Genomic DNA, 14,866 nt, shown 5'->3' with positions numbered 1-14,866 from the left:
TTTCAAAAAAAAACACTACATCACACACTACAACCCGGAAATAGAGGGAATGACCGTGCGCTCTTATTCATGCTACCTGGACAAAGAAGGAGGGTGAGAACACGTCCTACTCAAGCACACAAGGACGACACATAGCACCTTAACAGGCAGAGCAGCATCAGAAGACCCACACGTCCTTGGGAATGAAGGCCCCAAATGGGCAGTACACTTGTTGGCTGTGCCCAAAGAAATTTACCATTGTCAAGCCAAAGAGACAGAAGGATGGCTAAATGCAGCAAAAACCAATTTCCAGAACCCTACACGGGGCCCAGAGAGATGCCTGAAGGACACAGTGTTCCACCCAGGGAGGCTATCCAGTTGCAGATGTAACTATCACCCCTCCACCTGGTGGCTTAAACCCCACCCCATCACCCTAAACTCAGGGAAACAGGAAGTAACACTGCCTCTTACTACAGGACAAAGGAATGGGCACCCCTCTTTACTGAGTGATAGGCTATGAATACAGTAGAGCTACAAATACCCTCTTATAATAATGATGATGGCAAGGGCAATAAAGGGAAATAGGATTGAAATCATCTAGAAAAAAAAATGAGCATGGTAAGTGATTCTAGAAGATACCGAACATTTTAAGAAATTATCTGTTTTAATGGAAATACAAAAGAAACACATATTGCATGTCACCACAAAAAATATTCAGCCACATGTTCACATGAATAAAGGACTGCCAAACCACAGACACAACGATCCTCAACAAGAGTTCTTCTTAAGAGTGAAATACTAGCAGGACTGGTTTCTGCAGACGTAGTGGAAGTTAAATCTGATTTAACATAGAAGGAAAAGAAAAAGCGCATTTCAGGTCAATTCTTTACCATTATTGTCATCATTATGTATACCATACCTGCATCCAAAAATAATCTGAGGCTATTTACCGAAAGAGGAGGAGGAGATACCAATAACAGCGCCATTTAAAAGTGTAAAGTATTAAAAGTCACATAATAAACAAAAGCAGTGATGATTATACCAGAAACCCAGCCTAAGAATGGTCACCACAATCAGGCATTAAGTTTGGATACAATATTCCAGGCAGTGAAAATGTAACAGCAGCTCCCGTAGTTCTTACTTTCTGATAATATGAAACATCTCAGGTAATCATAAGAGAAAGTCATTTTTCTATCACTTCCTCTGTAAAGGGGGCATTTGATTTCATGTCCTATACAATACCCCGAATGCTGCTGTTCAAATGTTAAACAGGCACTCCAACCAACTGTATGTCCAAATGACCTAAAAGTTATGCCTACACATTTAAAAAGAAGGTTGACTTTACTTTTTTCTAGACACACAGACACACACACACACACACACACACACACACACACAGGCAGTCTAAGGGAAAACTGTCAAATGTCTCTCTAGAGGTCCCCTCCACCCTCTCCAGTCCTGCAGGGCTGGAAAAGCTCAATGGAATAGTACACTATTAGAGTATATTTTTGTATGATGATAATCCAAATAATTAAATACAGAAAAGAATTCCTTACAAGATTATATAAAAAGACAAGTACAAGATACACTGAAATGTCGTTTGTATTAAAAGGCTAACAAGACCCCTATGGCCTCAGGTAGTCAGATGACACCCCCTCCCTGGATCCTCGCACACAACAGCTCAGTACACGTCTCTGGAATGAATGTGCTCAGTGATGGAAACATGGAGTAAAAACAACTTCCTCCAAAATAACAAATTCAAGGGCCCCCCAAAGGAGGCAATAGGCACAATGAGGGGAAAGGAAGAGAACACGAGAATCGCCTTCTGTTGCTTTTCCCACAAGGAAATTAGAAAGAAGTACAACTGTACACAAAGACATCTTCCTCCAAACCTTCGGAAACAGGAAACAAAGAATGGCCCAAAGGACTGAAGAAGTGGGGAAAAGCCATCATATGGCTACCTCTCAACCAGTCAGAAAGAATTCTAATCCCACCAGCACATGGGCCACACCAGGACACACAGAGGACTAAAACAATGCCACTTGACCCCAAAGGACAGGCTATTTTAGGGGGAAAGCCTAAAAACTAAAGAAATGGAAAAACACACATAAGCAGGATATATAAATATGTCTCAAAGAGCAAGCAAGAGCATCCCTCCCCTTCTGAAAGGAAAATCTGACCCAATCTGACCTTGAGCAGAGGTTGCTGTGACCACGTCAACATTCTGAATCCACTGAGCGGTGAGATGGAGAAACCCACATTTCCCAGATGCAGGATAAGCCAGGTCTTCAAGAGACCTTCAGGGGCCACCCAACCTTGCCTAAAGAGCTGGGGCACAAGGGTGTAGGGGAGGAGACAGTGATGGAGGTCAGGAGAACCCATGCTGCCTGACTAGCTACAAGAGAACACATCACCCTGGAAGAGCAGCCAAGCTGAGCTCCAGTACTCCATGGGGACGGGTGACCCCGAAGCACAACCGTACTGAACTCAAAGGAAAGAGCCTAACTTGACACACTAACCTCAAGTGTGTTCTTCTGACCTTTACCATGTCCTTCCACTGCCCGCTGCATGGAGCACCCGATTAGCAAGGGAAACTCAAAGGCATCGGTGGTATGGAGTCGGCAGGCCAGGATCCACCACCGGAAGTGATGCCTCTACTGGGAAAACGCCAACATATACAGCAGGTTGTCACCTTGTGTTCCAAGGGTCAGTAAATACTACACCCTGAAAATATACAATTCCATCAAGCTGAGTATAGATACAGAGAGGATAAAAAAATAAGAACTTTTTAAAAGACAAAAGAAAACCAAATTGAGGTCACAGCAGTACTTTGAGGCGATGGGTATTATGGCTGCTGATAACTCAATATTAACTGAAGGGCCAACCCCACCAGGCAGCCCTGTCTCCTCCTCGGTAGCCCAAGTGGAGTGCCCTTGCTAGAAAAGCGCTGGAAGGTCCAAATGCTTCGAGTCCGACAGAGCTTGCTGGGGAGGATGAGGCTCCAAACTCAGCCTGTCAAGAAGTGACAGCAGCTAGCAACCGTTCCAAGTTTGGTGAGGGAAGGAAGTGGGGGGACCGGAGGAGACTCACATCACTGCCCCTGCCCCTGCCCCGGAGCCAAGGGCAATCAGACAAATACACAAACTGTGACACTCAGGGAAAGCCTGGAGAACAATCCCTCCTGCCCTGTCACCAAGTGTCCCAGGCCCTCCCAAAAGTACCTCGTCCTAATGTACACAACCTCTCTCAATTATTTAAATGGCCAAAATAAAACAGCCACATATTTATGGCCCTTCACTCCCAGTTCCGTCACAGAAACACATCTTCCTCTCACCCACTCCTCTCGTTTGCCCCAAATACATGAAAATCTCTTTCCCCTACACGGCAGGAAAGACATGAAGATGAGAACTTTTAACCCTATGAAGGACCCATCCGAGAATACTGCTCCTGGATTCAGAATGCCAGTCCGGGTGAGCATCAGCAAGCCCTCTGCACTTAATGTGAGCATTCAGGATGTCATTCTGCTTATTCAGTTCAGTACAAATGACAAATGAAAGAGTGGTAAGAACTGGCCATTTATCAATGAGCCTTCTGATTCTCTAAGCTTGAAGATTACATATCTATATCTATATATCTATATGTCTACATATCTATGTCTATATCTATATCTATCTATCTATCTATATATCTATATATATATATTTTTACACATCGAAGTCCCCAGAAACACCCAAAATGTAGATGGTCATATAACCCTTGCACATTTCTGCACATGTCAAAGGTGTGATTTCATCTATGAATATAATCTTACATGTATGTATACATAAACATATGCATAGCATCATTGTAATCTCTTTTTTTGCCAACAGAGAGAGAAGCAGAAAAACGTGTCCAAATTTCCCCTTCACCTGAAAGCTACAAGATCAAAAGAAATGTTTGGACCCCAGGAGGGACAACGCCAGGGCCAAAGGAAGGTTCTAGTACCAGGAGCACACTAGCAACCCCTTCCCGAAAGGCATGTGGGCGACACGGGTGTCTACACTCCCTTTTCTGGGTGGAAAGGCATATGGCTTTCTTACCCAGCCAACATGAATACAATTTAAGAAAATTAGAAAAAGTCAAGGTAACAGGCTCCCTAAATATGGCTGACTGGGAAACAGAAGCCATAAGGAGGATATAAGTTCTCCTAAAAAAGACATGGGAAGTTTATTTCCAGGGAAGGTTCAAAGACTCTTGAATGTAGGGTGTACAGAGTCTGGTTCTTCCTGAACGGAAGACAGTAACTGGAACACCAAAAACAGGGGCCCGAGACTCTCTTCCTGCTGGGGTTGTGTCAACTGGTGCACGCTGCCCCCACCCAGGGGGAAGTGAACTGGAAGCAAATGACACCCCGGTTTTCCTCCAACATCGGAGTAATTATCGTGGCCCCGTCTTACTCCAGTAGGAGGCACAATGGAAGCCCTGCCCTACATCTGATGGGCACCCTCACCCCCAAGGAACTCCGAGGAGAGAGAACATGTTAAGGGAGACAGACAAACCGGGCAGGGAGCCCTGGCATGTCCAGTTTCTCCCGAAAGGAAAAGAGGACAACTCAGAGGGTATGCAGGAAATGAGCTCACCCTCGCCCAGGAAAGTGTGCACAATCCGAACGAAGTATCTGCTTTCCCATTTAGAAATGACTTCAGCGCTGCACAGGCCCCCACTAACCGCTGGGTGAGGGAAGAAGAACATGGGTAGCCCGAGTCCCCTTGTCCTGGCAAAAGGGTCAATAGATGGTGTGCAGAGGCCCCAAAAGATTCCACGGGAGATGAGGATGAGACGGACCCCTCTGCCAAAGATGGACCAGGGTCACAGAAGGTAAAGGGCAAGGAAGTATGGAGGTCCTCACTTGCCATTGAAATGGAGACCCCACCCTCCTGGCTGCGAGGGGTGCAAGGGCAAGAGTAGGAGAGGAACCAGGCTAGGGGCGGGGATGTGCGCAGGACCCCTCCCAGGAAAGGAAGGGGGAGGGGTCACACCAGGCCCTCCCGCCCGGGGACGCTCAGCAGGACGGGGTCCCCCTGGTGGGGAGAAACGCGGGGACCCCGCCGGCTCTGGGAGGCGCCCACAGGGCTCGAGGGTGATGCTGGACAGAGTCCGCATGGCCCTGCCGCCCGAGAGCCAGGGCGGCGAGGGTGAGCGCCGGCCGTGCCCCGACGGGGACCGGCCCGGGGCAGTGGGGCGCGAGGCCGGAGGGGGCCCGAGGCGGATAAACTTTCCGCCCCGCGGCCCCCATCAGGCCGGCGAGGGGCGGGGGCCGCGCCACGGGCCCCGGAGCGGCGGGGATGCCCGGTCCGGGTGGGGGAGGCGCCGGCCCTCCCTCCGCCGGCTCCTCCTCCTCGCTGGGCCCGGCCCCCGCCCGCCGGCCCCCCGCCCCTCCGGCCCCAGCCCGCCCCCGGGTGGGGGTGTGCGGTGCCGAGCTCCACCGCCCCGCGAGTCACCTCAGGACCAGCCGCGCTCCGCCCCCCACCCACCGCCCCCTCCCCGGCCGGGGCACCCGCCGCCCGTCCCCGCCGCCGCGCCCCCGCGCTCCCTCCCGGCGCCGCCGATGCCCGGGATGTCCGGCGGGGCCGGGTCCCGCCGCCCGCCACGCCGCCCCCAGCCCTCACGCTCCGGCTCTTACCTTCCGGCTTGTTTTCGGCAGCCATTTCCCCTCCGCGCGCCACATCCTCCTCCTCCTCGCGACCGGGACCCCGAGCGCGCGCCTCGTACCGCCGCCGCCGCCGGCCCAGCCACCCCGCCGCCGCCGCGCACCCGCCCTGGCCCCGCCCCGCGGCCCACGCACTACGCCTGTTGGGTTAGGGAGCTGCCACTCATCAGTCCCGCCACCAATCGCCTCGCACCAGGGGTCTCACTACTCTCCGGGAGGAGCGTCCTATCCCTCCGGCCCATTGGCTGGTCACCACCCAACGGAATGAAAGGATTGGTTCAGAATCAACGCCCCCTCCCCACCCACTCTCAGGAAAGCCCGCCTTCCGGACCTAAACAAAGCTTCCCAGTGGCCAGAGCCCGAAGGAACTGTCCAATCCAAAAGGGGCCTACACGGAATATTTCCTCGAGGCCGAGACGTGGCGTCTTGATTGGGCGTCACTACAGTGTTTCCCAGGCCGTCCAGACCAATCAAAGGGGGTTCCCGGAACTCGGGAGCGGCGAAGGGAAGCCCCGCCCTCGAGCGTGACCGTCATGAGGCAGGCGCTCGCTCATTGGCGCGTGGGGGCTTTTCCCGCGTGCTCCCGGGGCTGAAGGACGTTCCCGGGGAAGCCGCTGCCGGCGCGTGGGGTCCCGGTGGCCGCGGAGGGCGCAGCGGCATCTCCAGAATTTCGAGGCCTGGCGCAGCCGGGGGACGGCGGGGACCGGCGGGCCTCGCGGCTGAGGTCCGCCGTGCGCCGCTCTCCCCGGAGCCGGCTGGCCCGGGAGTCGGGGCGTCGCTGCCGGCCGCGGGGGGGAGGGGCGCGCCTCCCGCCAGGACCCGCCCCTTCCCTCCTCCCGGGCCCCCGGCGCCCGGCCCCCTCGGCCCGCGTCGCCGCCGCCCCACGCGCGGGTGCCCATCCCGCCGGGGCCCGCCTCCCGCTCCCACCCGTGGTGTGTCCCGTTGTCCCCTTTTCTAGCTGCTTAAAATACTGAAACTTTATTTTGGTCACGTTGGCCATGTGACCCGCAGAGCGGATGACTCATGGACGCCTGTCCCAGGATGAGGCCGCTGAGCAAAATCGCAGGGAAACGGTGCGCCTCGGCGCGCCTGCGGGGAGGGCCCGGCGAGGCAAGTTTCCTTCCATCCCGGGCTCCGCTCCGTGGCTTTCCCACACGCACACCCCAGCGTCCACTTCACTCGCGCTCCGTGCCAAGTGGGGAGACCAGCTGGGTGTCAGGCGGGGAGAGCGAGCCTAGAAGCAGGTTGGCATCAGCCCGTGGGGGGACAGACACGGCTGCAGGTTTCTGGAGCTCCGTCCACACCTCGTGGACCCGCACACACAGGACAGAGAAGCCGATAGCCCGATGAGATGGCACAGATGGAATGCCCGCGCCCACAGAAATTCAGGGATTGTGCACGTGGACAGGTCTTGCCGGAAACCACGGAGAGGGCTGCACCCTCAAAGTTGAAGGAGAAGTGGAGTGAAAAGCAGAGCTCCAACCCCTCTCTGTGGATCCTGTGTGGTTTGCACTGAGAACACTGCACGCCTCTACATTTCACTTTTCTCCTTTGCTCCTGTCGATGGCAACTAGCAGAATCAGCGAAAGGTCCTCCCTGATGTGTTTTTGGCATCAAGAATGGCTGTCAGAGTAAATTTTGTGCCAATCGTAACATGTGTTCTTTTTTTCTAGTCTTCACAAGCAAAAATGTCTACGTTTTCCAGAAATGAAGATGTCCCGAAAGAACGGTTTGTATTACCCACGCATTCTTCAACAAACTTTAATTTTATGAGCCTCAAAAAATACAAAATTTTAACAACGAGGGTACAATTTTTTATCGATTAGCATTCTCAACAGCACCTGCGTTGACAGTTTGTGTTGTGGAACATATTCTTGAAAGTGCTGGTGGCATTGAAAGTCCGTATACCCCTTTGAAAAGCAATTTTACAGTATGCATTAAAAGCCATAAAAAAAAAAAAAGTCTGCCTCCTTTGACCCAGTAATCTTACTTCTGGGAACCTATTCTAAGGAAATAACACTAAATGCCAAAAAAGCTCGATGTGTGAAGGTTTTCGTCACCGGATCACTGGAAGCATCCCAGACGTGGCAAATGTTGGATATTTAGTAAGTAAGTTGTGTTATGTCCCCACAATGAAACATTATGGTAGTCACAGACATCAGAGCCAGAAAGGAAAGCTTACCTATTGCTAGATGGGGACAAAAAGGTATTAAAATTTACAGTATTCATTTATTGTACATGGTATGACTCTAGGCCTAAAGAAACAGCACTTTAGAAAAAGACTGATAGAAAATACTACACCCCTTTGGGTGATTATGTGTGGTTTTTCTTACTGTTCCTATTTTCTGTAATACAGTCATAATATAACTATACAGCTTTTATCATTAAAATGTGTACGTAGCCCTGGCCGGCTTGGCTCAGTGGATAGAGCATCAGCCTGCGGACTGAAGGGTCCCAGGTTCGATTCCGGCCAAGGGCACATGCCTGGGTTGCGGGCTTGATCCACAGTAGGGGGCATGCAGGAGGCAGCCGATCAATGATTCTCTCTCATCATTGATGTTTCTATCTCTCTCTCCTTCTCCCTTCCTCTCTGAAATCAATAAAGAAATAATAAAATAAAAATGTGTACGTAGCCTGTTCGGCGTGGCTCAGCGGTTGAGTGTCAACCTATGAACCAGGAGGTCAAGGTTGGATTCCCTGTTGGGGCACATGCTAGGTTGCGGGCTCGATCCCCAGTGTGGGGCGTGCAGGAGGCAGCTGATCACTGATTCTCTCATCATTGATGTTTCTCTCTCTCACCCTCTCCTTTCCTCTCTGAAATCAATAAAAATACATTTTTTAAATATGTCTTTCAATTGAAAAATAATTAAGCCTGGTGCCTACTATAAACCAGACACTGTTAGATCCTGAGGCTGTGAAGGTGAATGAAGTTGTGCCTCCCTCCAAGGGGCTCCTAGCCCAGCAGGGGCTAACACAGCAGGTCAAGGTGCAGTGGGGACAGACACAGAAGGTAATGAACTTCACCGGGGCCTCAAGACAGCATCGCCTTCACCACTGACATCCCCTGTGGAAGGCGCCTCAGACTCGGGCTACGATGGCCCTCCTCCAAGTGCAGCCGGGGGGCCTGAGGGGCGGAGGGACCCTCAAGGCACTTTCTGTGGATCCACAGGTCAAACTTTTCCGAATGAAACTATGTCAATCTCTGGTGCGTGTACAGCCAGGTTTTCCAGAGGCGACATAGTATATGATATCCACACGGCCTGAAAGCAGAAGCAGACAGGAGAACCCAGCATCTTCTAGTAAGTAAGATATGGAAAGGATTAGTAGATCTATGCAACAATGCCACTCTTGTTTGTTGTTTTGAGATTTTTAGCTATTTATCAAAAAATATGGTGTATGTTAATACGTAATGGGCTTGTTTTTAATGAACTAATGAATATTTTTTTAATTTCTCTACAGTACATGAACCATAGGTAGATCACATAAACAACAGCTCTTTGGGGTCCTCCATTCCTTTTAAGAGTTTAAAGGGACCCTAAGATCAATAAGTTTGAGAACTGCTGGGTAGAGGCTAAGATATTTCCGGGGCTGGTTGGCAGGGTCTCAGTCCAGGCTACTGTATCAAAGTCCCCTATACTGGGTCGCTTATAATGACAAATGTATTTCCCACAGTTCTGGAGGCTGCGAGTCTGAAACCAGGGTATACCCTCACACGTCCCAGAGCAGAGGGCGGGCAGCAAGCTCTCTCCTGACCTACAAGGGCACTAATCCCTTTCTGGGCCCCTTAATGACCTCCCCTAATGCTAATCACCTCCCAATACCCCACCTCCTACTACTGTCACCTGAGGGGTGAAGGGTCAACCTGTGCATTTGAGAAGGACACAGATATCTAGTCCACAGTAGCTGGTGTTTGTCCTTGCGTGGGAGGGTGGCCAAGGGGTGGGCATGTCCAGCACGGGCAGACATGCTGGACCCGCACCCTGAGTCCTTGCCCGGCTGGGTCTGCTGTTCTTCCAGGGAAGAGGCCACTGTCCAGGAACGGGTGGAGATGGGTGAATAATGAAAATACTGGAGTGTTTGTTTTTAACCTCAAAAATACTTTAAGCCTGGCCGGCATGGCTCAGTGGTTGAGCGTCGACCTACAAACCAGGAAATCATGGTTCGATTCCCGGTCAGGGCACATACCCAGGTTGCGGGCTCCATCCCTCCTGTGGGGTGTGCAGGAGGCAGCTAATCAATGATTCTCATCACTGATGTTTCCCTCCCTCCCTCCTCCTACCTCTCTGAAATTAATTAAAAATATATTTAAAAACATATATCTTAAAACCAGCTTTCTTTCCTGGTCAGCTTTCTGAAGTAATTAAAGTACCTTTATATTATTCCTGGTGATGATGATAAGAAGGGTGTTCGGACTTGCTTCCGTCAATGGGGGTTAGGAAAGCTCCGAATTGCTGCCTTGAGAGAGGGAATCCTGGGCAGAACCCATTTCAGAGGCTCAGAGACTCCTGAAGGGGAAACAGGTGTCAGCACGCTCACCTCCACCCACCCCCGACGGGAAAGAGTCCCTCTGTCGCTGCCAGCCTTGACTCTGAAAGGCTGCACTTTAAATCTGACGCTCTCCCCAAGTCCTGCTTTCAAAAAGTTTCTCCCTCGCTTTTTCTTTCATTTTTATCTTAAGGTCATTGTAGATTCCCATGCAGTTGTAAGAAATAATACAGAGAGCTCCTGTACCCCCTTGCCTTTTCAAGATGAAACATAATGAAAACCTGAGCTGAGTTAGAACGAGCCTTGCACTATCCTGCAAACCCTCCCCTTTCCTCCCGTCTGCACCCCACCCGCCTTCACCCCACAGTATGTCAGCCCTTATTATCTCAGGATGTCTACTCTTAGTAGGAAACTTGCCAGACACGCCACATGTAATAAGATCTTTGGGACTCCTAGGGCTGAACTTCAACTCATTTGGGATATCATCCTATATAATAAAAGGCTAATATGCAAATCGACCGAACAGGGGAACGACCAGTCGCCATGACACGCACTGACCACCAGGGGGCAGACGCTCAATGCAGGAGCTGCCCCCTGGTGGTCAGTGTGCTCCCACAGGGGGCTGGCGAATGTAGTGGTGGTGGCAGGAGTCTCTCCCACCTCGGCAGCAGTGCTAAGGACCCCTCAGGGGATGTCCGCCTGCCAGCTTAGGCCTGCTCCCTCCTGGGAGGGCACAGGCTGGGCTGAGGGGACTTTCTCCTCACCCCCCACCCCCAGTGCACAAATGTCATGCACCAGGCCTCTAGTCTATATATATATATATATACTAGTAGCCCGTTTGCACGAAGATTCGTGCAATAGACCTTCATTCACCTGGCTGCCTGCACCAGTTTTCTGCCGGCACCGGGGACCCAGGCCTTGGCTGTGGCCACCGCTTTCTGCCTTCTTTCAGGGTCCGGGCTTGGCTCTCGGCGGTGGCCTTGGGCTCGGCTGCACCCAGCGTCCCTGCTACCTGATTGCAGGAGCCGACCCCCAGTGGTCTCCTGCGATTGGCGCAGGCACCCCGCTGGCGCCCAAGGCCGGGCGTAGCGAAGGTGCGGTCAATTTGCATATTTGTCTATTATAAGGTAAGATATATATATATATATATATATATATATATATATATATATGCCTAATATGCAAATTGTCCCCTCGGAAGTTCGACCGGGAGACCAGGAGTTTGATCGCTCACTATGACATGCACTTGACCACCACGGGGTGGCGCAGAATGAAGGAAGGCCCCAATCGGCCCTGATTGCCGGCCAGGCCTAGGGACCCTACCCATGCATGAATTTTGTGCACCGATCCTCTAGTTTTGAACATAAAAGGCCTGATTTGTGGACCAGGACTCTGCTGAAACTTTGAAATGAGTAAGTAGTTTCATGTGTTCAACATTTGCTGAAGTTTAGCCAAGTCAAAATGGAGAGTAGTAGCAGGTCCAAGGACCCACCACACCACTTCTGGCAGGTTTGTTTTCCTGGTGGTGTTAAAACCCAGAACATAACACCCTTCATGATAGGAGTTTCAAGAGATGCCGCTTAGACGATAGTTATCATCGAAAACCCTTTCCACTTCGTTCAGCAACTGCATAGAACAAGCCTGAGTGCCCCTGCACTGCACGGAGGCTTGGAGTTGGGGCACGATGCCTTTGATGGGATGGGTCTCACCTGCACACCCCACCAAAGGAGTCAATCCCCCCACCCTTTTTTTAATTGTTTTCAGAGAGGAAGGGAGAGGGAGAGAGAGATAAAGACATCAATGATGACAGAGAATCATTGAGCAGCTGCCTCCTGCACGCCCCACACTGGGAATCGAGCCTGCAACCCAGGCATGTGCCCTGTCCCGAATTTGAACCGTGACTTCCTGGTTCATAGGTCAATGCTCAAGCACTGAGCCACACCAGCCGGGAGCATCAGTCCTATTTTTTTTCTGGACTTTCCCTTTAAAACTGGAGCCTCTCCCCTCTCTCTTGAGCCTTCTGATATTACAACCTGGTAGGTTTTGCTCTTGAATTTGAACTCAGGACCAAAGAAATAGCTTATTGTCTAAAGAGGGAAAAGGTGAACGAGATGGGGTTTTCCTGGTGTGCGGACAGCTTCTTGGTTCCTGAAGCTGACAGATGGAGGCAACCAGGACGCCACCTCTGCTTCCGGGGACCCAGCGACATCGTGCAGGTGCCCCCTGGCTCACCGCAGGCCGGGAGGTCGTTTGGGGGCTCATAGTTTTGTTCTGTTTCCGTACTTATTTGCCTCTCTACGTCCCGGTGCATTTTACTTCAACTCTCAGTCTTCCCCAGGGAACTGGGTTTAAGCTGTTGAAAGTAAAATGCTTGTCAAGACCCCTGAAGGAAAAAGCTGCTGTTGTATGAGTTCTACTGTCTTGGACGTTACCGAAGAGCGGAGAGCAAAACCATTCGCCTCCATCTAGGGGAGGAAATAGGGGAGTGGGGGGCTCGGGGCATTTCATCCTCATTAGCTTTTCCATATTACTTTTTTAAAAAATATATTTTATTGATTTTTCTACAGAGAGGAAGGGAGAGGGAGAGAGAGTTAGAAACATCGATGAGAGAGAAACATCGATCAGCTGCCTCCTGCACACCTCCTACTGGGGATGTGCCCACAACCAAGGTACATGCCCTTGACCGGAATCGAACCTGGGACCCTTCAGTCCGCAGGCCGATGCTCTATCCACTGAGCCAAACCAGTTAGGGCTTTTTCTTTAAATATTAAGCTGTGGGATATTCTGCAGCCATTAAAAAGGTGGGGGAGGCCCAGTTAGTTGGAGCGTCATCCCGTACATCAAAAAGGTTGTGAGTTCAAACACCCACCAGGCGGGTATGGCCCTCTCTTCCTTCCTCTCTCAAATCAATAAACATCCTTGGGTGAGGTTTAAAAAAAAAAGGTGGGTGGGGGGCGGTGAATCAAAGTGTGCTGCTGTGGAAGTTTCTCTAGCTTAAATGTTTATTGAAACAAGTAAGGCACAAGGCTTCATGTATACTATTCTCGTAGGTGTATAGATATAGTGTTTATTATATACGCAGATATTCTTGTATATACAGAAAAAGTTTCTGGAAGAATAACAAGAAGTCTAACTATTACCTATAGTGACCTTTGAGGGTGGAACAGAAAAAAAAAATAAGGCTTGTTCTTCATTTGATACGCCTTCTCTTTTTAAAGATGCTCATTCTTCCAACAGATCTTTACTGGTGCCTACGATGGGCCAGACACTGGTTCTAGGCCCTGGGAATACAGCAGTGAGCATAACAGACGAGGAACCCTGAACTCATGAAACTGAAAAGTGGGAAACGATGGTAAACAAATACAGGATCAGAGGTTAGATTTTGAAGAAAAATCAAGTAGGAGGAGAGAGGGGAGTGATGAGGGTGCTATTTTAGATAGGGTGGATCTGAGACTGAAGGAAGTGGGAGAAGCCATGTAGTTATGGTGGGTGGAGGGATGGGGAGAACATTCTAGGCAGAGAAAACAGCACGTGCAAAGGTCCTGAGGCAAATGCACACGGGGGTGTTGTAGGTCCTGCAATGAGGCCAGGCAGAAAGAACACAGAGACATGAATCCAAAGAGAAATCTGAGGACAAATCGCACAGGACTTTGAATTCCACCGTGAAGTCTTTAGATTTCATTCTGAGGGTCCAAGAAAGCCGATGGAGGGTATGGAGCTGGAGTATGATCTCATTCGGGTTTTGAAAGGGTCACTCCGCCATGATGTAGAAAACAGACTTCAAGGGGGCAAGGGAGGAAGGAGAGAGACTTGTTAGGACTTGACTGATTACTGCAGTCAAGACTTGATAGTGGCTTGAACAAGGTGTGTTTGCTTCCTGTGGCTGCTGTAACAAATTCCCTTAGTGGCTTAAAACAAAAGAAATTGATCATTTTACAGTCCTGGAGGCCAGATCCAAAATCAGTTTCACTGGACCAAGATCAAGGTGTGGGCAGGGCTGTGCTTTCTCTCCAGAGGCTCCAGGGAAAATCCATTCTTCTCCTCCTGCAGCTTCTGGTAGCTGCCGGCATTCCTTGGCTTGTGGCCACATCACTGCAATCTTCAAGGTCAGCAGCTTCACATTGCTCTCTGCTCCATCTTCACATCGCCCTCTCAGGTGTGTGCGTGTGTGTGCGTGCATGTGCGTGTACACACCAAATCGCCCTGTCTTTCTCTTACAAGGACATTTGTGGTGTCATTTGGACACCACCCAGATAAGCCAGGGTAATCTCCCCCATCTCAAGATTCCTAACTTAATCACATCAGCAAAGACCTAGTTTCCAAATAAGGAAACATTGACAGGTTCCATTACATTTGGGTGCCATTATTCCATCTACCACACAAGACTTGGCTCCCCACCCCCCACCCCCAGTAAAGGGCCAGATAGTAAATATTTAAGCTTTGCAGACCCTGTGGTCTCTGTCACAAATGCCATTGCCATACAAAGACCACCGTGGACAATATGGGAACAAATGGGCATGCCTATATTCCAATAAAACTTTATTTACAAAAACGGGCAGCAGGTCTTAGGCCAAGGAGGAGGTCTGAAGAGGTGTGTGGATTTGGAATATGTTCTGAAGGTGAAGATACTGCTCGCGTTTTGCTGAAGCACTCGCTGTGAAGAAGAAAGAAAGAAACGCTTTGGGCCCAGGTTGGACGACGAAGATTTTGTCC

At 50.5% G+C, this 14,866-nt stretch overlaps 1 protein-coding gene across 1 annotated transcript in view; it reads right to left on the bottom strand.

Moving 5' to 3' along the window:
• CAMTA1 (calmodulin binding transcription activator 1) overlaps positions 1-5,770 on the bottom strand; it is a 665,080-nt gene extending 659,310 nt beyond the window's left edge. Inside the window, exon 1 of the mRNA XM_054720834.1 lies at positions 5,642-5,770. Within this exon, the coding sequence (XP_054576809.1) occupies positions 5,642-5,686 (45 nt within the window). The 5' untranslated portion in view covers positions 5,687-5,770. The remainder of the gene's footprint in view (positions 1-5,641) is intronic.
• Positions 5,771-14,866: the final 9,096 nt, after the last annotated feature.

The sequence above is a fragment of the Eptesicus fuscus genome, chromosome 9, assembly GCF_027574615.1.
Source record: "Eptesicus fuscus isolate TK198812 chromosome 9, DD_ASM_mEF_20220401, whole genome shotgun sequence".
NCBI lineage: Eukaryota > Metazoa > Chordata > Mammalia > Chiroptera > Vespertilionidae > Eptesicus > Eptesicus fuscus.
This window is presented reverse-complemented; position numbering and strand designations above follow the sequence as displayed.